The sequence below is a fragment of the Cannabis sativa genome, chromosome 5 (genome assembly GCF_029168945.1).
Source record: "Cannabis sativa cultivar Pink pepper isolate KNU-18-1 chromosome 5, ASM2916894v1, whole genome shotgun sequence".
NCBI classification, from domain to species: Eukaryota; Viridiplantae; Streptophyta; class Magnoliopsida; order Rosales; family Cannabaceae; genus Cannabis; species Cannabis sativa.
This window is the reverse complement of record NC_083605.1, coordinates 55,605,524-55,624,426: the sequence shown is the minus strand read 5'-3', so window position 1 is coordinate 55,624,426 and position 18,903 is coordinate 55,605,524. Positions and strand designations below refer to the sequence as shown.

At 31.6% G+C, this 18,903-nt stretch overlaps 1 protein-coding gene across 1 annotated transcript; it reads left to right on the top strand.

Moving 5' to 3' along the window:
• The first annotated feature begins 337 nt into the window (after positions 1-337).
• LOC133038398 (probable CCR4-associated factor 1 homolog 11) lies at positions 338-17,958 on the top strand. Its single transcript, XM_061116535.1, has 3 exons — positions 338-341; positions 521-648; positions 17,052-17,958. The coding sequence occupies exons 1-3, from the start codon at positions 338-340 to the stop codon at positions 17,847-17,849; spliced, it is 930 nt and encodes a 309-aa protein (XP_060972518.1). The 3' UTR covers positions 17,850-17,958.
• Positions 17,959-18,903: the final 945 nt, after the last annotated feature.

Here is an 18,903-nt window from a genome sequence, read left to right as displayed (position 1 = left end):
GGTATAGCTTGAACTTGTCCTCTAATTGTATTACCATTAACTGATTCAAATCCATGGGTTGTTGCTCGACTTGTTATTGGTAACCTACATTCTGGTTTAATCTATCACAAAGATCTAGAACATTTTGATTCAAGTGTTCACGTAGGTCATGTTGTCTACGATTCAGATGCTCACATAGATCAGGGTTACACTGCCTCTTTCTCTAGTCATCATTGCTTACTGACCTTGTTGCCAAATAACACTCGGATTGATAACTTTGAGAGTTACTGATGCTCTCTTGATCTTCTAAATAATAGCAGTGTGGACCCTTCCCATCTCGTGCTTACCTCTCACGTGCATGGGTTCTAGTTGATCTGCTCTGCCCATTGGTCCTTGATCTTGACCCACTAGGATCTATAATCGAGCACATTTCTTGAGGTTCTTCTCACACTTACCTCTCTTTTCATAAAATTTTTTATACGCATCCCCTACTTAAATAGGTGTATGTGCTATCTCTGTTGTTGTGGTTTGGCCATTGCAGGAATCTCAGTGGTCGACTTGATCAAGGCCAATTGCCTACCCCTCTCACATCGTGTTAAGATAATCCTTGATTCTCAGGCTGTGTTTTCCAGGTATTCGCATTCATGCAAGATGATTCTGGATTCTCAGGTTGTACATATATATTTTAAATAATTAAATTTCGGAAAAATAATTAAATAATAAAAAATATATATTTTAGAAATTAATAAAATAATAAATTAAAAAATATTTAAACTTAAACCTACAATTTTGAAAAATTAGGTTTCAACTAACCTAAATATCATTTCAAAATTTTGCTAACTACTTTTTTAAAAAAATTAATGTTATTTTATAAATTAAATATTCAATATAAAATAATAAAAAAAAAGATAAATAAATATCTTTTTCAAATTTTATGATTTAACTTAAATAAATAAAATAAAAAAATTTAAAAGTTAGCAAAATATCTTATTTCTATTCAAAATATCATGATTATAATTATCTTATTTTAAATTTAAATAAGGTCAAATTATTTAAAAAAAATATTTAATTTAAAAATTTTAATATCTGACCATAAATTTAAAAAGTAAGATAAGATATAATCAAATTTAAAAATAAGATAAAAAAATCAAGCAAAAAGATAGATTTTTACTTGTTTTCAAATTCAAATTACACTAATATCTAAGATTAATTTTAAAAAATTCAAATTAATTTATTTCTGATATTAGATTTGAAAATTGAAAAATAAAAATCTAAATACAAAACTACACAAAAAATCGGAAGTTAATTCCATGAAATAGCATGAAAAATCAAAGAAAAACGAAAAAATTGCGAGCTGTACGGACCATATGCTGTGCATACTGCCCGCGCGCGCAGGAGGGAGTGCACGGCCGAGAAAACTTGACGCAGGGGGAAATCTGCAGCATGTCCGCGCGCGGAGGAGGGGTTTCAGACACCCCTTGGCGTGTTGCTCGGACAAAACCTTGTCCGAACACGCGCCTGACCGAGGATCACTCTGTTCCGAGCGCGTGGGTGAGTGCTTCATCCTGATATTTTTTTTTCGAAACTTAAAAAAATCATAACTAATTCAAATCAAATCGAAATTGAGTTCTGTAAAAAAGTAAATTGCTTAATTTTTTTCATACTATCTATCAAAAATAATTACAGAAACAGAATTTCAATTATTTTTTACGAAAATTCACAAACATCAATCAATCATCATATAACACACAACACAACATGGAACCATCCAAAACACAAACAATCGTTTTAAAGTCCAAATTTCTTGCAAGAAATCAATTACCATGGCTCTGAGGCGAGTTGTTGGAATTTATTTTACCAGGATCTTAGATCTACTCACAAGTATGTTGTTTAACACCCTAAATATGAACTTTCTAAAACGATAAATAAACACATATAAAGTTAAGAAAACCTTACATTGGTTGCAGCGGAATAATGTCTCCTTCCACTCAGATCTCTAACCCTTGTATCCTTTCTGTCGCAGAGTATTATCAAGATCTGAGCCCGAATGTCCTTCTCTTTGTGTGTGATCCTTCACAGTCTTCCAATCTATGATTGAGGTACCACTTGCTGTGTGTGGGCACTACTCTATCACTGAGGGTTTTGAAATTATGAAGAGGAAAAGAGAGAGGGATTAGTTCGGCTATAGAGAGAGAAGTGGAAGGCTAGTTTTTCTGAAAAAGCAATCTTTGATTTTCTGAGAAAAAGGTTATTTTGAACTGAGTCATCACTTTCTATTTATAGGCAACTACTAGGTTTAGGTTAGTAATTATTTGGCATTAAAATAATGAAAATATCAATTTGAAAAAGCTATCCCAAGTGGCCGGCCATAGGTGTTAATGGGCCTCACTTGGATTTTGTAGTTTTCACAATTTTTATTTCTATTTTCTCAAAAACGCCAATTTTCCAATTATAACCATATAAATGCCAAAACTAATTATTTAATAACTAAAATAGATTATTAAATAATATTGTTATTTAATTTAATTATTAATTAGACATATAAAGTCTATTAATTAATAAATAAACCTAGAATCTCTTTTCTTCACAATTTCACCCCTGCTTAGTGAAAATTCACAAATTAGACATAGTCTAACTTTAGAATTATAATTGATTAATCACAAATCAATTATTGAGTCTTACAAGAAGTATAGTCTCAACTAGAATGGGGACCATGGATCTATATGCTGAGCTTCCAATAAGTGAACCGAACTTACTAAGTAAATCCCTACTTATTAATTCCTCGTTGAATCCACTCTTAGAACTTAGAATTGCACTCTCAGACTTATATAGAGCATATTATATGTTCCACGATATAGATATGCTATCTCATTTAACTATTGTTATAATCTTATTGTGATCAAAGATCCTCTATATAGATGATTTACATCGAGATGGGTTAATTTTACCGTTCTCACCCCTCAACGTATTTTGCCCCTTAAAACACTTAGCTACCTGTAAATGATGTTTAGTGATCTAAGAATTAGTCACTTAAACAAGAGCTCATCCATTTACTTCTATTTAGCTAAGCTCGAAGGGAATCATCACTTGACTTCTATACACCAATAGAAGCTATAGATTTCATATTTATGTTCAGCACTCCCACTGAATTATACTATGATGTTCCCAAAATATACGTATCTCCCTGACCCAAAAGTAGGCTTAACTAATAAATCAAAGAACATGAATAGCACTCCTGAGTTTAGCCTAAGCATATCAGGATTTAGATTCTTTTAATCTTAAGATCAACTACTGATATTGACTTGGAAAGATATAACGGTAAGTTTATAATATCTTAACTAAGTTCAATATCGGTCCAGTCCAATGTATACTCTATACATTCGAAACTAGTATACTTTACCAATGTCCTGGAAAGAACATAACACTTACTCCAAGTGTAAGTACACATCATCGCTGATTATCACATCAGTGTAAATCCAAAACACTGATGATACAGGGACTTAGTCTTTTGATTCATATAATCACAATCACATTCCACTGTGTTGACGATACTGTAATTGTGAATAAACATATGATCTGGACTTAACAGATTTTGTGTGTAAATGTAATAAACATATTAAACCATTAGCATGTAAAATTCATGCAAACATAAATCACTTCAAATTTCTTATATTGATAACTAATCAAATTGTAAAGGGTTTTATTTAGGGCACAAAACCCAACAATATAGACCAAAGGTCCCCCCACTAGTTGAGATAATATTACTTGTAAGACTCATTTAATTGATTTTGATTAATCAGTTATAATTCTCAAATTAGACTATGTCTATTTGTGAATTTTTCACTAAGGGCGAAATTGTAAAGAAAGAGTTTTTAGGGCATATTTGTTAATTATGATACTTTGTATGGTTCAATTAATAAATATGATAAATGACAATATTATTTAATAATTATTTATAGTTATTAAATAGTTTGAATTGGCATTTAAATGGTTGAATTTGAAAATTAGCGTTTTTGAGAAAATGAGATGCAGAAATGATAAAACTGTAAAATTGCCAAAAGTGAGGCCCAAATCCATATAGCCATGGCCGGCCACTTTTATAGGCATTATCATCTGATATTTTCATTATTTTAATGTCAAATAATTCAAACTTAACCCTATGTGGAATGCTATAAATAGATAGTGAAGCCTTCAGGAAATTTACACTTAACTTTGACATCTTGTTTTCTTCAGAGAAAAACCTGAGCCTTCTCTCTCTAACCTAGCCGCCACCTATATCCTCTTCTTCCTTGAATAATTTCGAACCTCTTAGTGATAGAGTAGTGCCCACACACAGCAAGTGATACCTCAATCATAGTGAGGAAGATCGTGAAGAAAGACATTCAACAAGAAGGAGATTCAGCACTAAAGAAAGGAGAGAAAGAGATCCAGGTTCAGATCTTGATAATACTCTGCGACAGAAAGGATACAAGGGTTAGAGATCTGAACGGAAGGAGACATTTTATTCCGCTACACCCAATGTAAGGTTTCTCATACTTTATATGTGTTTATTTTATAATCATTTTAGAAGTTCATATTTAGGGTGTTAATCAACATACTTGTGAGTAGATCTAAGATCTTGGTAAAATAATTTCCAAAAACTGGCCTCAGAGCCATGGTAATTGATTTGCTTGAAAGAAATTTGGACTTAAAATGATTTGTTTGTGTTTTGGATGGTATCATGTTATTTTGTGTGTTGTATGATGATTGATTGATGTTTGTGAATTTTCGTGAAAAATAATTAAAAATCTGTTTTTGGAATTATTTTTATTGGATAGTTTGGGAAAAATTAAGCAAATTACTTTTGTACAGAACTCAATTTCGATTTAATTTGAATTAGTTATGATTTCTTGAAGTTTCGGAAAAATATCAAGGTGGTGCAACTACCCACGCGCGCGCATGAGGGGTTTCCCTCAGACAACACGCGCGCGGACATAAATTTTTGTCTGAGAAACGTCCCTACGCGCGCAGAATAGGCTGCATGCAGCCTCCTGCACCGGAGTTTCTCGGTCAGGTCCCCTGATGCACGCCGATGGACAGTATGCAATGCATACTGTCCGTACTGCATGCAATTTTTTCGTTTTTTCATGCTATTTCATGGAATTCAATTCCGATTTTTTGTGTAGTTTTGTGTTTTGATTTTTACTTTTCAATTTTCAAATCTAATATCATAAATAAATTAATTTGAATTTTTTAAATTTAATTTTAGATATTAGTGTAATTTGAATTTGAAAACAAGTAAAAATCTATTTTTTGCTTGATTTTATATCTTATTTTTAAATTTGAGTATTTTATCTTATTTTTTAAATTTAAAGGTCAGATATTAAATTTTTTTTAAATTATTTGACCTTATTTAAATTTAAAATAAGATTACTATAATCATGTAATTTTAAATAGAGGTAAGATATTTTGCTAACTTTTAAATTTTGTAATTTTTTATTTAAATTAAATTATAAAATTTGAAAAAAAAAATATTTATTCTTTTTATTTTATATTTAATTTATAAAATAACTTTAAAAATTTAAAAGGTGGTTAGCAATTATTTTTGAAATGTATTTAGGTTAGTTGAAACCTATTTTTTCAAAAATTTTAAGTTTAATATTAATTTTTTTTATTATTTTATTTTAATAAAAACCGATTTTTTTTTATTATTTAATTATTTTTGAAGATTATTATTTAAAATTAAATAATTCCTACATCCAACTATCCAATTCATCTTGTTGCAGGAGTATGTGTTTTAGCTTGTATGTAAGTTTTATAAAACCTATTATTGCTTGATCTAAATTGTCATGGTTAACTTGTTGACAGATCCAATGATCTGATTTTAACCCATGGTTCAATTGTCAATAGGTCAAGTAAATAATTTGTAACAGGTAAATTTTACAATCTTCTTTCATCTGTGTATGACCTAGCAACATGATAGGATCCATCCAAATGTCGGCCTGTGTGAGCCTATATGTTTAATTTTGTTATAGATGCATATAGGTTGTTGCTAAATAAAATATCATAGTTTTTGATAGATTTTATTTAGGCCCATTTAGTTTTTGGGCCTATTCAATTAATAACAGTTGTTCATTTTAAGGTTAAATTGCTCTCTTTTGGGCCTTGTGTGAGAGTTGGGGACCAATAGAAGTGGGTACGACATACTGAACCCAGCTCCCCCTCACATGAACTACCCCAATTGTGAAGGCCCATTTGCCTGATTTGGATAACTGTACTAGGTTATTAAATTAGTTTAACCTAATAAAATTGATTGGCAACATAATTAATTTCATTTATTTTGAAATTAATTTAAGAAAAACATAGTTTAATGAATTATATTCCAAGCTAAACTATATGTATTTTCTTGTATTTAATTAAATATAGAATTATAACCAACTAGATTCTTTCTGAAGCTTAATTTAAATTTTTCATTAAATATTCCTATTTAAGTTGAAAATTAGTTATCTCTAACTAATCAACTTAAATCTGAATATCTTTTGAATTTCAAATTTCAAAATTAAGTTGAGGAATTTTGAGGAATTGGTTATTAAGATTCTTTAGATATTTTTTAAGTTGATATTTTTTTCAAATATTAACTTAAAATGGAATATTTTCAAATTAAGTGGTTACAACTTAATTTTACATTTGATTAAATCTAATTTGAAAGATATTTAAGTTGATTTTTTAGATTCTTCTACACAACTTAAACAAGATATTTTCAAATTTGTTCCATTATTTTTGAATTTAAATAATAATTGAAATTTAATTAAAGTTGATTTTTTAAACCAACTTTAATTTGTAATTTTTCATTATAAAAATATGGAACAGATGATTAAATAAAATACATATTTTTTTTTAAATAATGAGCTTTAATCAAAAAGATATTCGATCTTCATTGTTGGTCTTACAATAGTTAAATTTTTTCAATATAATCTCGAGACGCTAGACTTCGTCCCCCTTATGGATGGTTATTCGTTGAAAACTTTTAACACCGTAAGATCTCATTTGATAAGTGTTTTGTGAGTTTTCGTCTCTATTAGACTCTCCCCTATGGTGACTACTTAGAGATAAACTCATAAAACATGAAACAATGGTGGAAGCTCATAAAGTGAGAATAACCATGACTCTCGCCTACCGGGACAACGTTGGATTCTCATTTTGATCGAATAAAAGGTTGCTAAAATGGTTTTATTTTAGAGGAGCTGACTACTCTATTCAAATAATGCTATCTTTGACTCTCGCCTACCGGGACACTATATTTCATTATGTTGGAAACCTTGGAAAATAAACTATGTTAGATTTAGTATTTTTATAACATATGTGATTATTCGTTATTTTCTGAACTTGTGTATGAATTTGAACCAAAACCTTACTTCTGTTTTATTGATGTATTGTAGTGCCAATAACCCTCATCCCAATCCACTCCTAGTTAATATCTTAGCAAATGAACTTGAAGATATGAATAAAACTCCTGGTCAGAGTAATACTTCAAATGTGCTCATGATGAACATGAAATTCCAGAAAGCAGGTAAGCTGGGAATTGTTCACTCTAAAGAGCAAATAGTTCATAACTCCATAAATCCTACTATTTCAAGCTTAGTTGAGAAGATAAGAGAAAGTGATTCCACTTCCTCAATATATACTTCACAACAAAATGAACCAGCAAGAACAACAATTCACAAACGAATAAGCAATGATGCTTTAGTCTTCGAATCATGTGTTTTAGAGAATGATAAATCCATCTAGATTCTTGATTCTGGGTCTACAAACCATGTAAGTTGTTCATTGCAATTGCTTGAGAAATGGAATTATTTGAAATCCGAAGAGTTGAAACTTAAGGTTGGTAATGGCGAAATGGTTTCGGTTAGAGCTAGAGGAAAAGCCAAACTCAAGTTTCAAAACAGAATTTTGGAATTAGACAATGTCTTATACATTCCAAATTTCAGTAGAAACTTGGTTTCTGTTTCATGCTTACAATTGCAACAATACAAATTAGATTTTTCGAGTTCTGGTTCTACCATTTCTCGAAATGACATTCATAATTCTGTTGCATCCATGGAACAGGGGCTTTATGTTCTTAGACCAGAAACACCATTTGCCCTACATAACGAACTTTTTAAAGTAGCTAATCCTAGAAACCACAAAAAGCAAAAGATCAATGATGATAATGAAACATATCTATGGCATTTACGTTTAGGTCACATAGGCTATGACAGACTAAATAGGCTAACCAAAGACGGTCCATTGAAAAATGTCGTCTTAGGTGAATTACCTGTTTGCGAGTCTTGCCTAGAAGGAAAGATGACCAAACGTTCTTTCTCTGCAAAGGGAGAGCGTGCCAAACAACCCCTAGGGTTAGTGTATTCAGATGTTTGCGGACCCCTGAATGTCAAAACCCGAGGTGGTTATGAGTATTTTTTCACTTTCATTGACGATTACTCTAGATATAGTTTTCTTTACCTAATGCAAAAGAAATCTGAAACGTTTGAAAAGTTTCAGGAGTTTCAAGCATTGGCTCAAAACCAATTGGGTAAAACGTTAAAGATCTTGCGAACTGATAGGGGTGGAGAATATATGGATATGCAGTTCAAAGATCATTTAATTGAACTTGGAATTGAATCCCAATTAACCGCCCCTAGCACTCCACAGAAAAATGGAGTTGCAGAAAGACAGAATCGCACGCTTTTGGAAATGGTTAGGTCCATGCTTAGTTTTTCAACTCTACCTACGTCCTTCTGGGGATATGCAATTCAGATGGCAACCGACATTCTAAATGTTGTTCCATCTAAATTAATCCCTAAGACACCTTTTGAACTATGGAATGGTCGTACACCTAGCTTACGCCATTACAGAATCTGGGGGGTGCCCTACTCATGTCTTGAGAAAGAAAGAAGGCAAACTTGAATCACGAACTGAAGTGTGTATGTTTGTCGAGAATTCTAAAGAGACAAGGGGTGGACTATTTTATAGTCGTAAGGATGATAAAGTGTTTGTTTCCACAAACGCCACTTTCCTTGAAGATGACTATATTAAGAATTTCAAACCACAAAGTAAAGTAGTGCTGGAGGAAATGCTTTCAGATATAAGTCCTTCCAATGTTCCGTCCTCTTCCACTCAAGAAGAGGATAATCCCACTCCCTCAGTCGAACCTACTGAGAAAACTACTACCAAAGTTCCTGTTCAGAAAATCACTGCTCCTCGTCGTAGTGGGAGGGCTTCAACAAAACCAGCTCGTTATGGCTTGGATGGTGAAATCAATATGGTCGTTGGTGACGGTATTGATGACGACCCATTAACCTATAAACAGGCAATGGCCAGTCTAAAACGGAAACGATGGTCAGCCGGCATGGATTCAGAAATGGATTCCATGAAAAAGAACAAAGTCTGGGAATATGTAGACGCACGGGATGACTATCATCCAATCAGATGTAAGTGGGTTTACAAGAAGAAAAGAGGCGCTGGAGGCGAAGTCAAAACTTTTAAAGCTAGACTTGTAGCCAAGGGTTATACCCAAAGAGAAGGTGTGGACTATGAGGAAACTTTTAGTCCTGTTGCCATGCTCAAATCCATCAAAATTCTTCTCTCCATAGCTGCTGCTTTCGATTATGAAATCTGGCAAATGGATGTCAAGACTGCCTTCCTTAATGGGGTACTTAAAGAAACCATCTATATGGAGAAACCAGAAGGCTATGTTCTTCCAAGGCAGGAAAAGAAAGTTTGCAAATTAAATAAGTCTATCTATGGACTTAAGCAAGCTTCTCGCTCATGGAACAAAAGATTTGATGAAATCATCAAGACCTACGGCTTTCTTCAGAATGAAGATGAACCTTGTGTTTACCAACTCAAGGAAGACCAAGTAGTAGTATTCCTGGTCATTTATGTTGACGATATTTTGATTATTGGAAACAATATCAAGAAAATGACTAACATCAAGGAATGGCTTAACACTCAATTCGATATGAAAGATTTGGGTGAGGCAGCCTATGTTCTTGGTATTCAGATTATTAGAAACCGGAAGAACAAATCTCTTGCTCTCTCTCAAACAACCTATATTGACAAAGTTTTAGAGAGATTCTCCATGAACAACACCAATGGGGTGAATATGCCCTCTAGATTTGGTATTCGTCTATCTAAGGAACAGTCTCCTACTGATCCTCAAGAGATAGAGGACATGGCGAAAATTCCTTATGCTTCTGCAGTTGGAAGTCTAATGTATGCAATGTTATGCACTAGACCTGACATCTACTATGCAGTTGGAATCGTGAGCAGGTATCAGTCTAATACAGGACGAGAACATTGGAATGCAGTTAAGTATATTCTGAAATACTTAAAGAGTACAAGAAATCTTGTATTAGTCTATAAGGGTGGTGCTTTAAATCCCATAGGCTATACTGATTCAGATTTCCAGGCATGTCTTGAAGACACGAAATCTACATCTGGGATGGTGTTTACTCTTGGGGGTGGAGCAGTGGTTTGGAGAAGTGCAAAACAAACCGCGATATCGGACTCGACGATGGAAGCAGAATACATAGCTGCAGCAGAAGCTTCTAAAGAGCTTGTCTGGCTCAGAAAGTTCTTCACCAGTATCGGTGTCGTGCCTCGAATGGAAAAGCCTCTGGTCGTACTTTGTGATAATAATGGAGCAATAGCCAATAGTAAGGAACCTCGAAGTCATAAGAGAAGCAAACACATAGAAAGGAAGTATCACATCATCAGGGAATATGGGGCAAGAGGGGATGTACTGGTTGAGAAAGTGGACACAGAAGACAACTTAGCTGATCCATTCACCAAAGTCTTGGCCGTAACTGCATTTGAAAAGCACCGTCAGAATTTAGGATTAATTGATATGTACTGATTAGTTTTATATTAGTGCAAGTGGGAGTTTGTTGGGTTTTATGGCCTAAATAAAACTCCATTTCAATGTAATCCATTTTATTCAACATCAATAAAGAAACAGAAGTATTTTTCATTCATTTGTGTATGTTTTGGTTCATCTTATCAATTGCTTGTCTATTTGATTTATAAATTCATCTGAAACCCTTTTCACATACTTGATCCTGTTTATTGTGTTGTCAACACATTGGAAAGTAAACATGACTATGTGAATAAAGATTCCCAGATTTATCAGACACAGGGTTTTACTGATATGATAATCTACAACAGAGTTTACTTGCATTTGGTATAATGCTATGTTCTTTCCAGAGCATTGGTTAAAGTAAAGCTCAGGTTGGGTGCATGGAGTATGCATCGGAAGGGACCGATATTGAACTTTGACATAGATTTATCAAACTTACCGTAATATCTATTCAAGTCAATATCGCCTAGTTGATCCTAGACCAAATGATCTAAATCCTGATATGATTAGGCTCAATCTCAAGAGTGTTATTCGTGTTCTTTGATTTGTTAGTTAAGCCTACTTTTGGGTCAGGGTGATACATACATTTTGGTAACACGGTAGTGCAATTGAGTGGGACCGCTAACATAAATATGGAATCTATAGCTTCTATCTGGTGAATAGAGAGTAAAGGATGATTTCCTTCGAGCTTGACCAAACGAAAATAAATGGTGAAGTACTCATTTCACATAGTTGAAATATCATTTATACGGGGTTAAGTGTTTTAAGGATAAAATACATTGTAGGGTGTTACGGCAATCTAATCCCTTTACAGTGTAGATCATTCATATAGAGGATCATTAATCAAATTAAGATTATAACAATGGATAACTAATGACGTGTCTATATGGTGGAACATATAGAGCGTTCTATATGCTGAGAGTGCAATTCTAAGTTCTATGCGTGGATTAAACGAAGAATTAATAAGTCAGTGAATTTAGGTTATAAATTCTTGATCTGCTTATTGGAAGCTCGGTTATATAGACCCATGGTCCCCCCACTAGTTGAGATAATATTACTTGTAAGACTCATTTGATTGGTTTTGATTAATCAATTATAATTCTCAAATTAGACTATGTCTATTTGTGAATTTTTCACTAAGGGTGAAATTGTAAAGAAAGAGTTTTTAGGGCATATTTGTTAATTATGATACTTTGTATGGTTCAATTAATAAATATGATAAATGACAATGTTATTTAATAATTATTTATAGTTATTAAATAGTTAGAATTGGCATTTAAATGGTTGAATTTGAAAATTGGCGTTTTTGAGAAAATGAGATGCAGAAATGATAAAACTGCAAAATTGCAAAAAGTGAGGCCCAAATCCATATAGCCATGGCCGACCACTTTTATAGGCATTATCATCTGATATTTTCATTATTTTAATGCCAAAAGTTACGTGCGAGGCAAGTATACTAAATTTTATGCTAGTTTTTTTCTACGTTATTAAAAAGTGATACAAATAAAAATTAAAAAAAAATATATTATTAGTTATTAGGTTCAACATCATTACCCTGTGTTCATTTTTAAGTAAAAAAAATATATTTATGAAATAATAATTTGTTGCAACGCGTGTACAGGCAAAATTCAGAAAATATAGCATTTATTAGTAGAGTATTGACAATTTCAATAGGTTAATTCAATTAAGAGATGGGCGTTAGCACTTGATTTCATTGTTAACAAATATTCAACCGATGTTTAGTTTTTTTTTTTTTTGGTCTGCTAACATTAAGTATTTGATATTTGAGTGGTGAACTCTGTTGGGTTTTGTGCCCTAAATAAAACCCTTTATAATCTGCTTAGTTATCAATATAAGAAATTTGAAGTGATTTATGTTTGCAAGAATTTTACATGCTTATGGTTTAATATGTTTATTATATTAATACACAAAATCTGTTAAGTCCAGATCATATGTTTATTCACGATTACAGTATTGTCAACACAGTGGAATGTGATTGTGATTATTTGAATCAAAAGACTAAGTCCCTATTTCATCAGTGTTTTGGATTTACAGTGATGTGATAATTAGCGATGATGTGTACTTACACTTGGAGTAAGTGTTATGTTCTTTCCAGGACATTGGTAAAGTATACTAGTTTCGAATGTATGGAGTATACATTGGACTAGACCGATATTGAACTTAGTTAAGATATTATAAACTTACCGTTGTATCTTTCCAAGTCAATATCAGTAGTTGATCTTAAGATTAAAAGAATCTAAATCCTGATATGCTTAGGCTAAACTCAGGAGTGCTATTCATGTTCTTTGATTTATTAGTTAAGCCTACTTTTGGGTCAGGGTGATACGTATATTTTGGGAACATGAGAGTGATTGAGTGGGAGTGCTGAACATAAATATGGAATCTATAGCTTCTACTGGTGTATATAAGTCAAGTGATGATTCCCTTCGAGCTTAGCTAAATAGAAGTAAATGGATGAGCTCTTGTTTAAGTGACTAATTCTTAGATCACTAAACATCATTTACAGGTAGCTAAGTATTTTAAGGGGCAAAATACGTTGAGGGGTGTAAATGGTAAAATTATCCCATCTCGATGTAAATCATCTATATAGAGGATCTTTCATCACAATAAGATTATAACAATGGTTAAATGAGATAGCATATCTATATCGTGGAACATATAATATGCTCTATATAAGTCTGAGAGTGCAATTCTAAGTTCTAAGAGTGGATTCAACGAGGAATTAATAAGTAGGGATTTACTTAGTAAATTTGGTTCACTTATTGGAAGCTCAGCATATAGATCCATGGTCACCATTCTAGTTGAGACTATATAGCTTGTAAGACTCAATAATTGATTTGTGATAAATCAATTATAATTCTAAAGTTAGACTAGGTCTAATTTGTGAATTTTCACTAAGCAGGGGTGAAATTGTAAAGAAAAGAGATTCTAGGTTTATTTATTAATTAAGAGACTCTATATGTCTAATTAATAATTAAATTAAATGACAATATTATTTAATAATCTATTTTAGTTATTAAATAATTAGTTTTGGCATTTAAAAGGTTAGAATTGGAAAATTGACGTTTTTGAGAAAATAGAAATAAAAATTGTGAAAATTGCAAAATTCAAGTGAGGTCGAATAACACCTATGGCCGGCCACTTAAGCAGCTTTTTCCAATTAATATTTTCATTATTTTAATTCCAAATAATTACTAACCTAAACCTAGTAGTTGCCTATATATAGAAAGTGATGGCTCAGTCAAATAACAAGTTTAACAAGTTTTTCAAGCCTTCTATCAGAAAATTGCCTTTTCAGAAAAACTGAGCCTTAGTGATAGAGTAGTGCCCACACACAGCAAGTGGTACCTCAATCATAGATTGGAAGACTGTGAAGGATCACACACAAAGAGAAGGACATCCGGGCTCAGATCTTAATAATACTCTGCGACAGAAAGGATACAAGGGTTAGAGATGTGAGTGGAAGGAGACATTATTCCGCTGCATCAATGTAAGGTTTTCTTAACTTTATATGTGTTTAATTATCGTTTTAGAAAGTTCATATTTAGGGTGTTAAACAACATACTTGTGAGTAGATCTAAGATCCTGGTAAAATAAATTCCAACAAACTCTTATTTGTCCGCTTTTCAAATTTTTCTAACACTCATTTTATTCTTCCAACTTTCTGTAGTTAGAGTGATGTCCTTAATTGTTGTATATAGTGTAGTCATTTATTCACCTGTTTTCAAATAAAACAATAGATATACAAAATAAAAAATATAATTAAGCTCATATTAAAATCAATCTCACATTTCAATATAGTGAAAGGTTTTTTTAATTGATTCATTCTCACTTAATAATTGTGACAGACCTAACGAATAATAATATTATGTTAACTAATAACAAAATAGGAATCCACCAAACAACATTATCAAAATTTATTCCAAGTATATAATTATATAAATCTATTACTCATTGAAGTCTATTAGAAACTCTAAAAAGCTCACAATACAAAATTTCACATAAAAAATCTAAAAATGATCAACTATGTAGCCGCAATGATAATACAATAACCAAAATTGCCTAGTCATATACAATCTTAAAACTTAAAAGAATGGCATTATTCATTCAAGTTTCGAGTAAGTGTTTCTGAGTTTGAGTTATAATATTGTGTCCTGTGTTTATGTCCAAATATTGTGTGTCTGGCTAATCTAGTGAAGAAGATTGAAGTTTTGATTCTCAATAAATAGAATGAATAGTGTATACTTTGTAGTATGAAAATAATTCATTTAATAAACGGAATAGAGGAGTCAATCTAAAAATATTTTTCTACCTTAATAAGTAGAGCTATAGAAAATAAACTTGGTAACTTTTTGAGTGTTAAAAAATTGTAAATGGTTATAAATTCAGAGTAAGTAACTTGTGTGTGGCAGCTAGTTAAAGAAGCCAAAATTGAGGTTTATGTATATACTGACAACTCAGGTTCACATTTCAAGTTCTATAAGACTATACTCTCTTCCCTGTCCTATCAACAAAAATTTAACGTACACATAACTCATGAATATGACTTTCTGCCCGAAACCAAGAGATGATTAGAAAGTAGAAGTACCGTTAGAACTTTCCTTTGTTTGAAGTAATAATATAATAACTAATATCTTTTATTACATATTAATAATTAATTCAAGATGAACTTTCCAAAAGTATTTTTGAAACATCGTGAGATATATAAATGCAATACTTTTGTATAATAGCATGTAGCATGTTGTCTTCATTAGTATTTTTCAAATTTTAAAATGAAAATTAATATTATAAACTATAGCTTAAGAAATTATAACTAAGGTTATAAACTGGTAAATGTTGTGTTGGAGGCTAGGGTTTTTCCTCTAGAGAGAGAAATTTGTTAGATTAAATTTTGGTAGGATTATTTAGCTAAAATTAATCAATTATAATTAACGTTTTCTAATCAGAATATTCTGTCAAATATTAGAATATTCTGTTAACATTTTGACAGAAAAATAAATAATAACATTAAACAAAAAATTCTGTTACATAGCCATATTTTATATAAAAAAAAGAAAACATTTTAAAAAAAAGGTCATTCAATAATTGCTCATGAACCAAGAATTCGTTTATATAGCCACATTTTATATATTCAGATTCAGATGTGGAGGCAAACAATTACATCCAGCAAAAAAAATAAATAGAAAAATTCTTTAGCAATATATATATAATATAAATAATAGTAAATTCTTATTTAGAATAAAATCCAATTAAATAACATAAGTATATTTAGAAAAGTCAATAGTAGATGTACAAAGTAAAAATCCAATTGTATTTTTTTAGATTTAATGATATTTATTTGATTATATATAAATAAAAAGTGACGCATGAATTTCTCATAAATTATTTTATTTTTATTAATAAACCATGTTATTTTTAATATAAATAAAAAGTCACCCATAAATTTCTCATGAACTAAGAATTCTGGTATATAAGCACACTTTATATAGAATAGATATATAGATACTATCAAATTTTTTATTTTTATTTTATAGTATATACCATATTTTTATTTTTATTTTACAATATTTAAAATTTGGGTTAAACAAAAAAAATAAAATAATCTGGTGAACTCGCTGCTAACCTGTAACACCTGAACGGACGAGTAAAGATTTATTTTTTTTTTCCAAAACCCAAGCAACTCGTCTGATGTTGAACTCTAATTTTAATAACTAAATAAATTTTCCCAAAAATAATTATCTTTATTTATTTGCAAACTCACTAGAGAGTATTAATTGGGAAGAGGGAGAGTACTTTGAAAAAAAATAGATTTTTATTTAATTATTCTGTAAATCAATTAATGCTCAAACAAAGGGAAGTTTTAGTAAGTATCCGTTAAATATGTGCTGGCAAAATATGATGAAAGTAATTTAAGTGGCGGGAAACAAAAAGGGAAAGGCTAAGTAGATTTCTTCTCATTAAACTTATTGGTCACGAATTCAAAATCCAACTTATAAATACAACTTCCCTCCTTACCATTACAGCAACGGCTATTTCTCTCTCTACATACTTCTTCTTCTTCGTTTTCTTACACTAGAGCTCCTTACGATTACAGCTACAACTCTTTCTCTCTACATACTTCTTCGTTTTCTTACGCTCTCTTCAATGGCAATAGTCAAAGCAATCACTTAAGTAGTCATCGGTACGGAGAGAAAATCTCCTTGAAGAGTTCATACTGATCGGGAAATTGATTCACGATCGTTATCGTTACATTTCATTCGATACTGAGTTTCCAGGCTGTGTATTTCGACCTCCAACAATCCCCAATCGCCATTACAAAATTCACCCCATTGATCAGTACCGACTGATCAAACAGAATGTGGATATTCTCAATCTCATCCAATTGGGTCTCACCCTCACCGATTCCGACGGTAACTTTCCGGATCTCGGCGGCGAAACATCTGTGGTTTGGCAATTTAATTTCTGTGATTTCGACATAAACCGCCATAGGTGCGCACACGATTCTATAGATTTGTTGAAGAAACAGGGGATAGATTTCGAGAGAAACCTCTCCCACGGAATCAACTCGGCTCATTTTGCTAATCTGATGTATCACTATAGGCTCGTGTTCAACAGCGATATTACATGGATTACCTTCCACAGTGCCTATGATTTTGGGTATTTGGTAAAGATTCTTACTGGTTGTTTCCTTCCTCACTTTTTGCCTTATTTTCTATACCTGGTGAGATACTTCTTTGGTCAAAATGTGTATGACATGAAGTACATGATGGGTTTCTTTCCTGGTCTGTATGGGGGTTTGGAAAGTCTAGCTGGTACATTGCAGATCGTAAGGGAAGTTGGGTTGAGCCATCAAGCTGGTTCGGATAGTTTGCTCACATGGAGGACTTTTCAGAAGATGAGATTGATTTGTTTTGACTCTGATGAAAAGGAGTTGAGGAAGTATGGTGGTGTTTTGTATGGCTTAAAAATTTGATGTAATTCACTCTAGTTTTTATGAATATGAATATATATACAGATAAGATAGTATCTTTTGTAAAGTAATCTAGTTAAGACCCCTTCAAGAAATTTTGAATTCTGATTGTAAATACTATTTTGTTTTACTTAATTGATGATTTGGACTTGTTATGATAGTGTTTTTTTTATGTCATGCAAAATAAAATTACTGGTGTTTGATAATATGTGGTACTTTTAGATTAATTAAATCTTTTTGAAAAGAAAAAAGTCAAGTATGGTTGAATTTGATAATAATAAAAGCAATACTTGTTTACTTTACCAAAAGTATAATGGAAGAAAAGGTGTTGCGTTGATGTATGGGCTGAGTCATAACATAGATGAGATTGACCTGTTTTGACTATGATGAAAACGACAGGAGTTGACAAAGTATGCGTTGATGTATTATGGGTTGAGTCATCAGGTTGTGTTTTCTAGTTTATATGAATATGTATATATTATTGTTTAATTTAGTAGTTATTGGCTATGCTTTCCACTTGTAATTTTCAGTCTAAAGTTCTATAATCAATATATCAGTCATCCATTTACAATAGAGTGTTAAAATAAATGGCAATGATGGATGTGGAAGTATTCATGAATGTTTGAACAGTTTAGATTGAACAATGTTGATTAATGCCACTTCAGTTTTTCTTTCTGGCTTGGTTAGTTCTATTGTGAGATCTTAATATCTTATGCTTTGTGTTATTTGGCCATAAGAGATTTTAGTACAAGTGATTCTACTTGAGGAATTTTTTTCTTCTCTGTTTTTATTATTGAATTATGAGTTAACAAGAGTACTATGGACTGTATTTTTGCGATTGTATTCACCTGCTGTAACTTACGTAGGCTCTATTAACTAGTGTTGTTGATATGTAGATTACAATTAAGATTGGAATGGAATAGAGATTACAATTACAATATTTGGTTAGGGCTTTTAACTTTTGTAATCCTTTTACATTGTAATGAGTATTACAATGAATGAGGATTACAATTATCAATATATTACAAAAAGATTTTTCTACCTTTCTTTCTCTTAC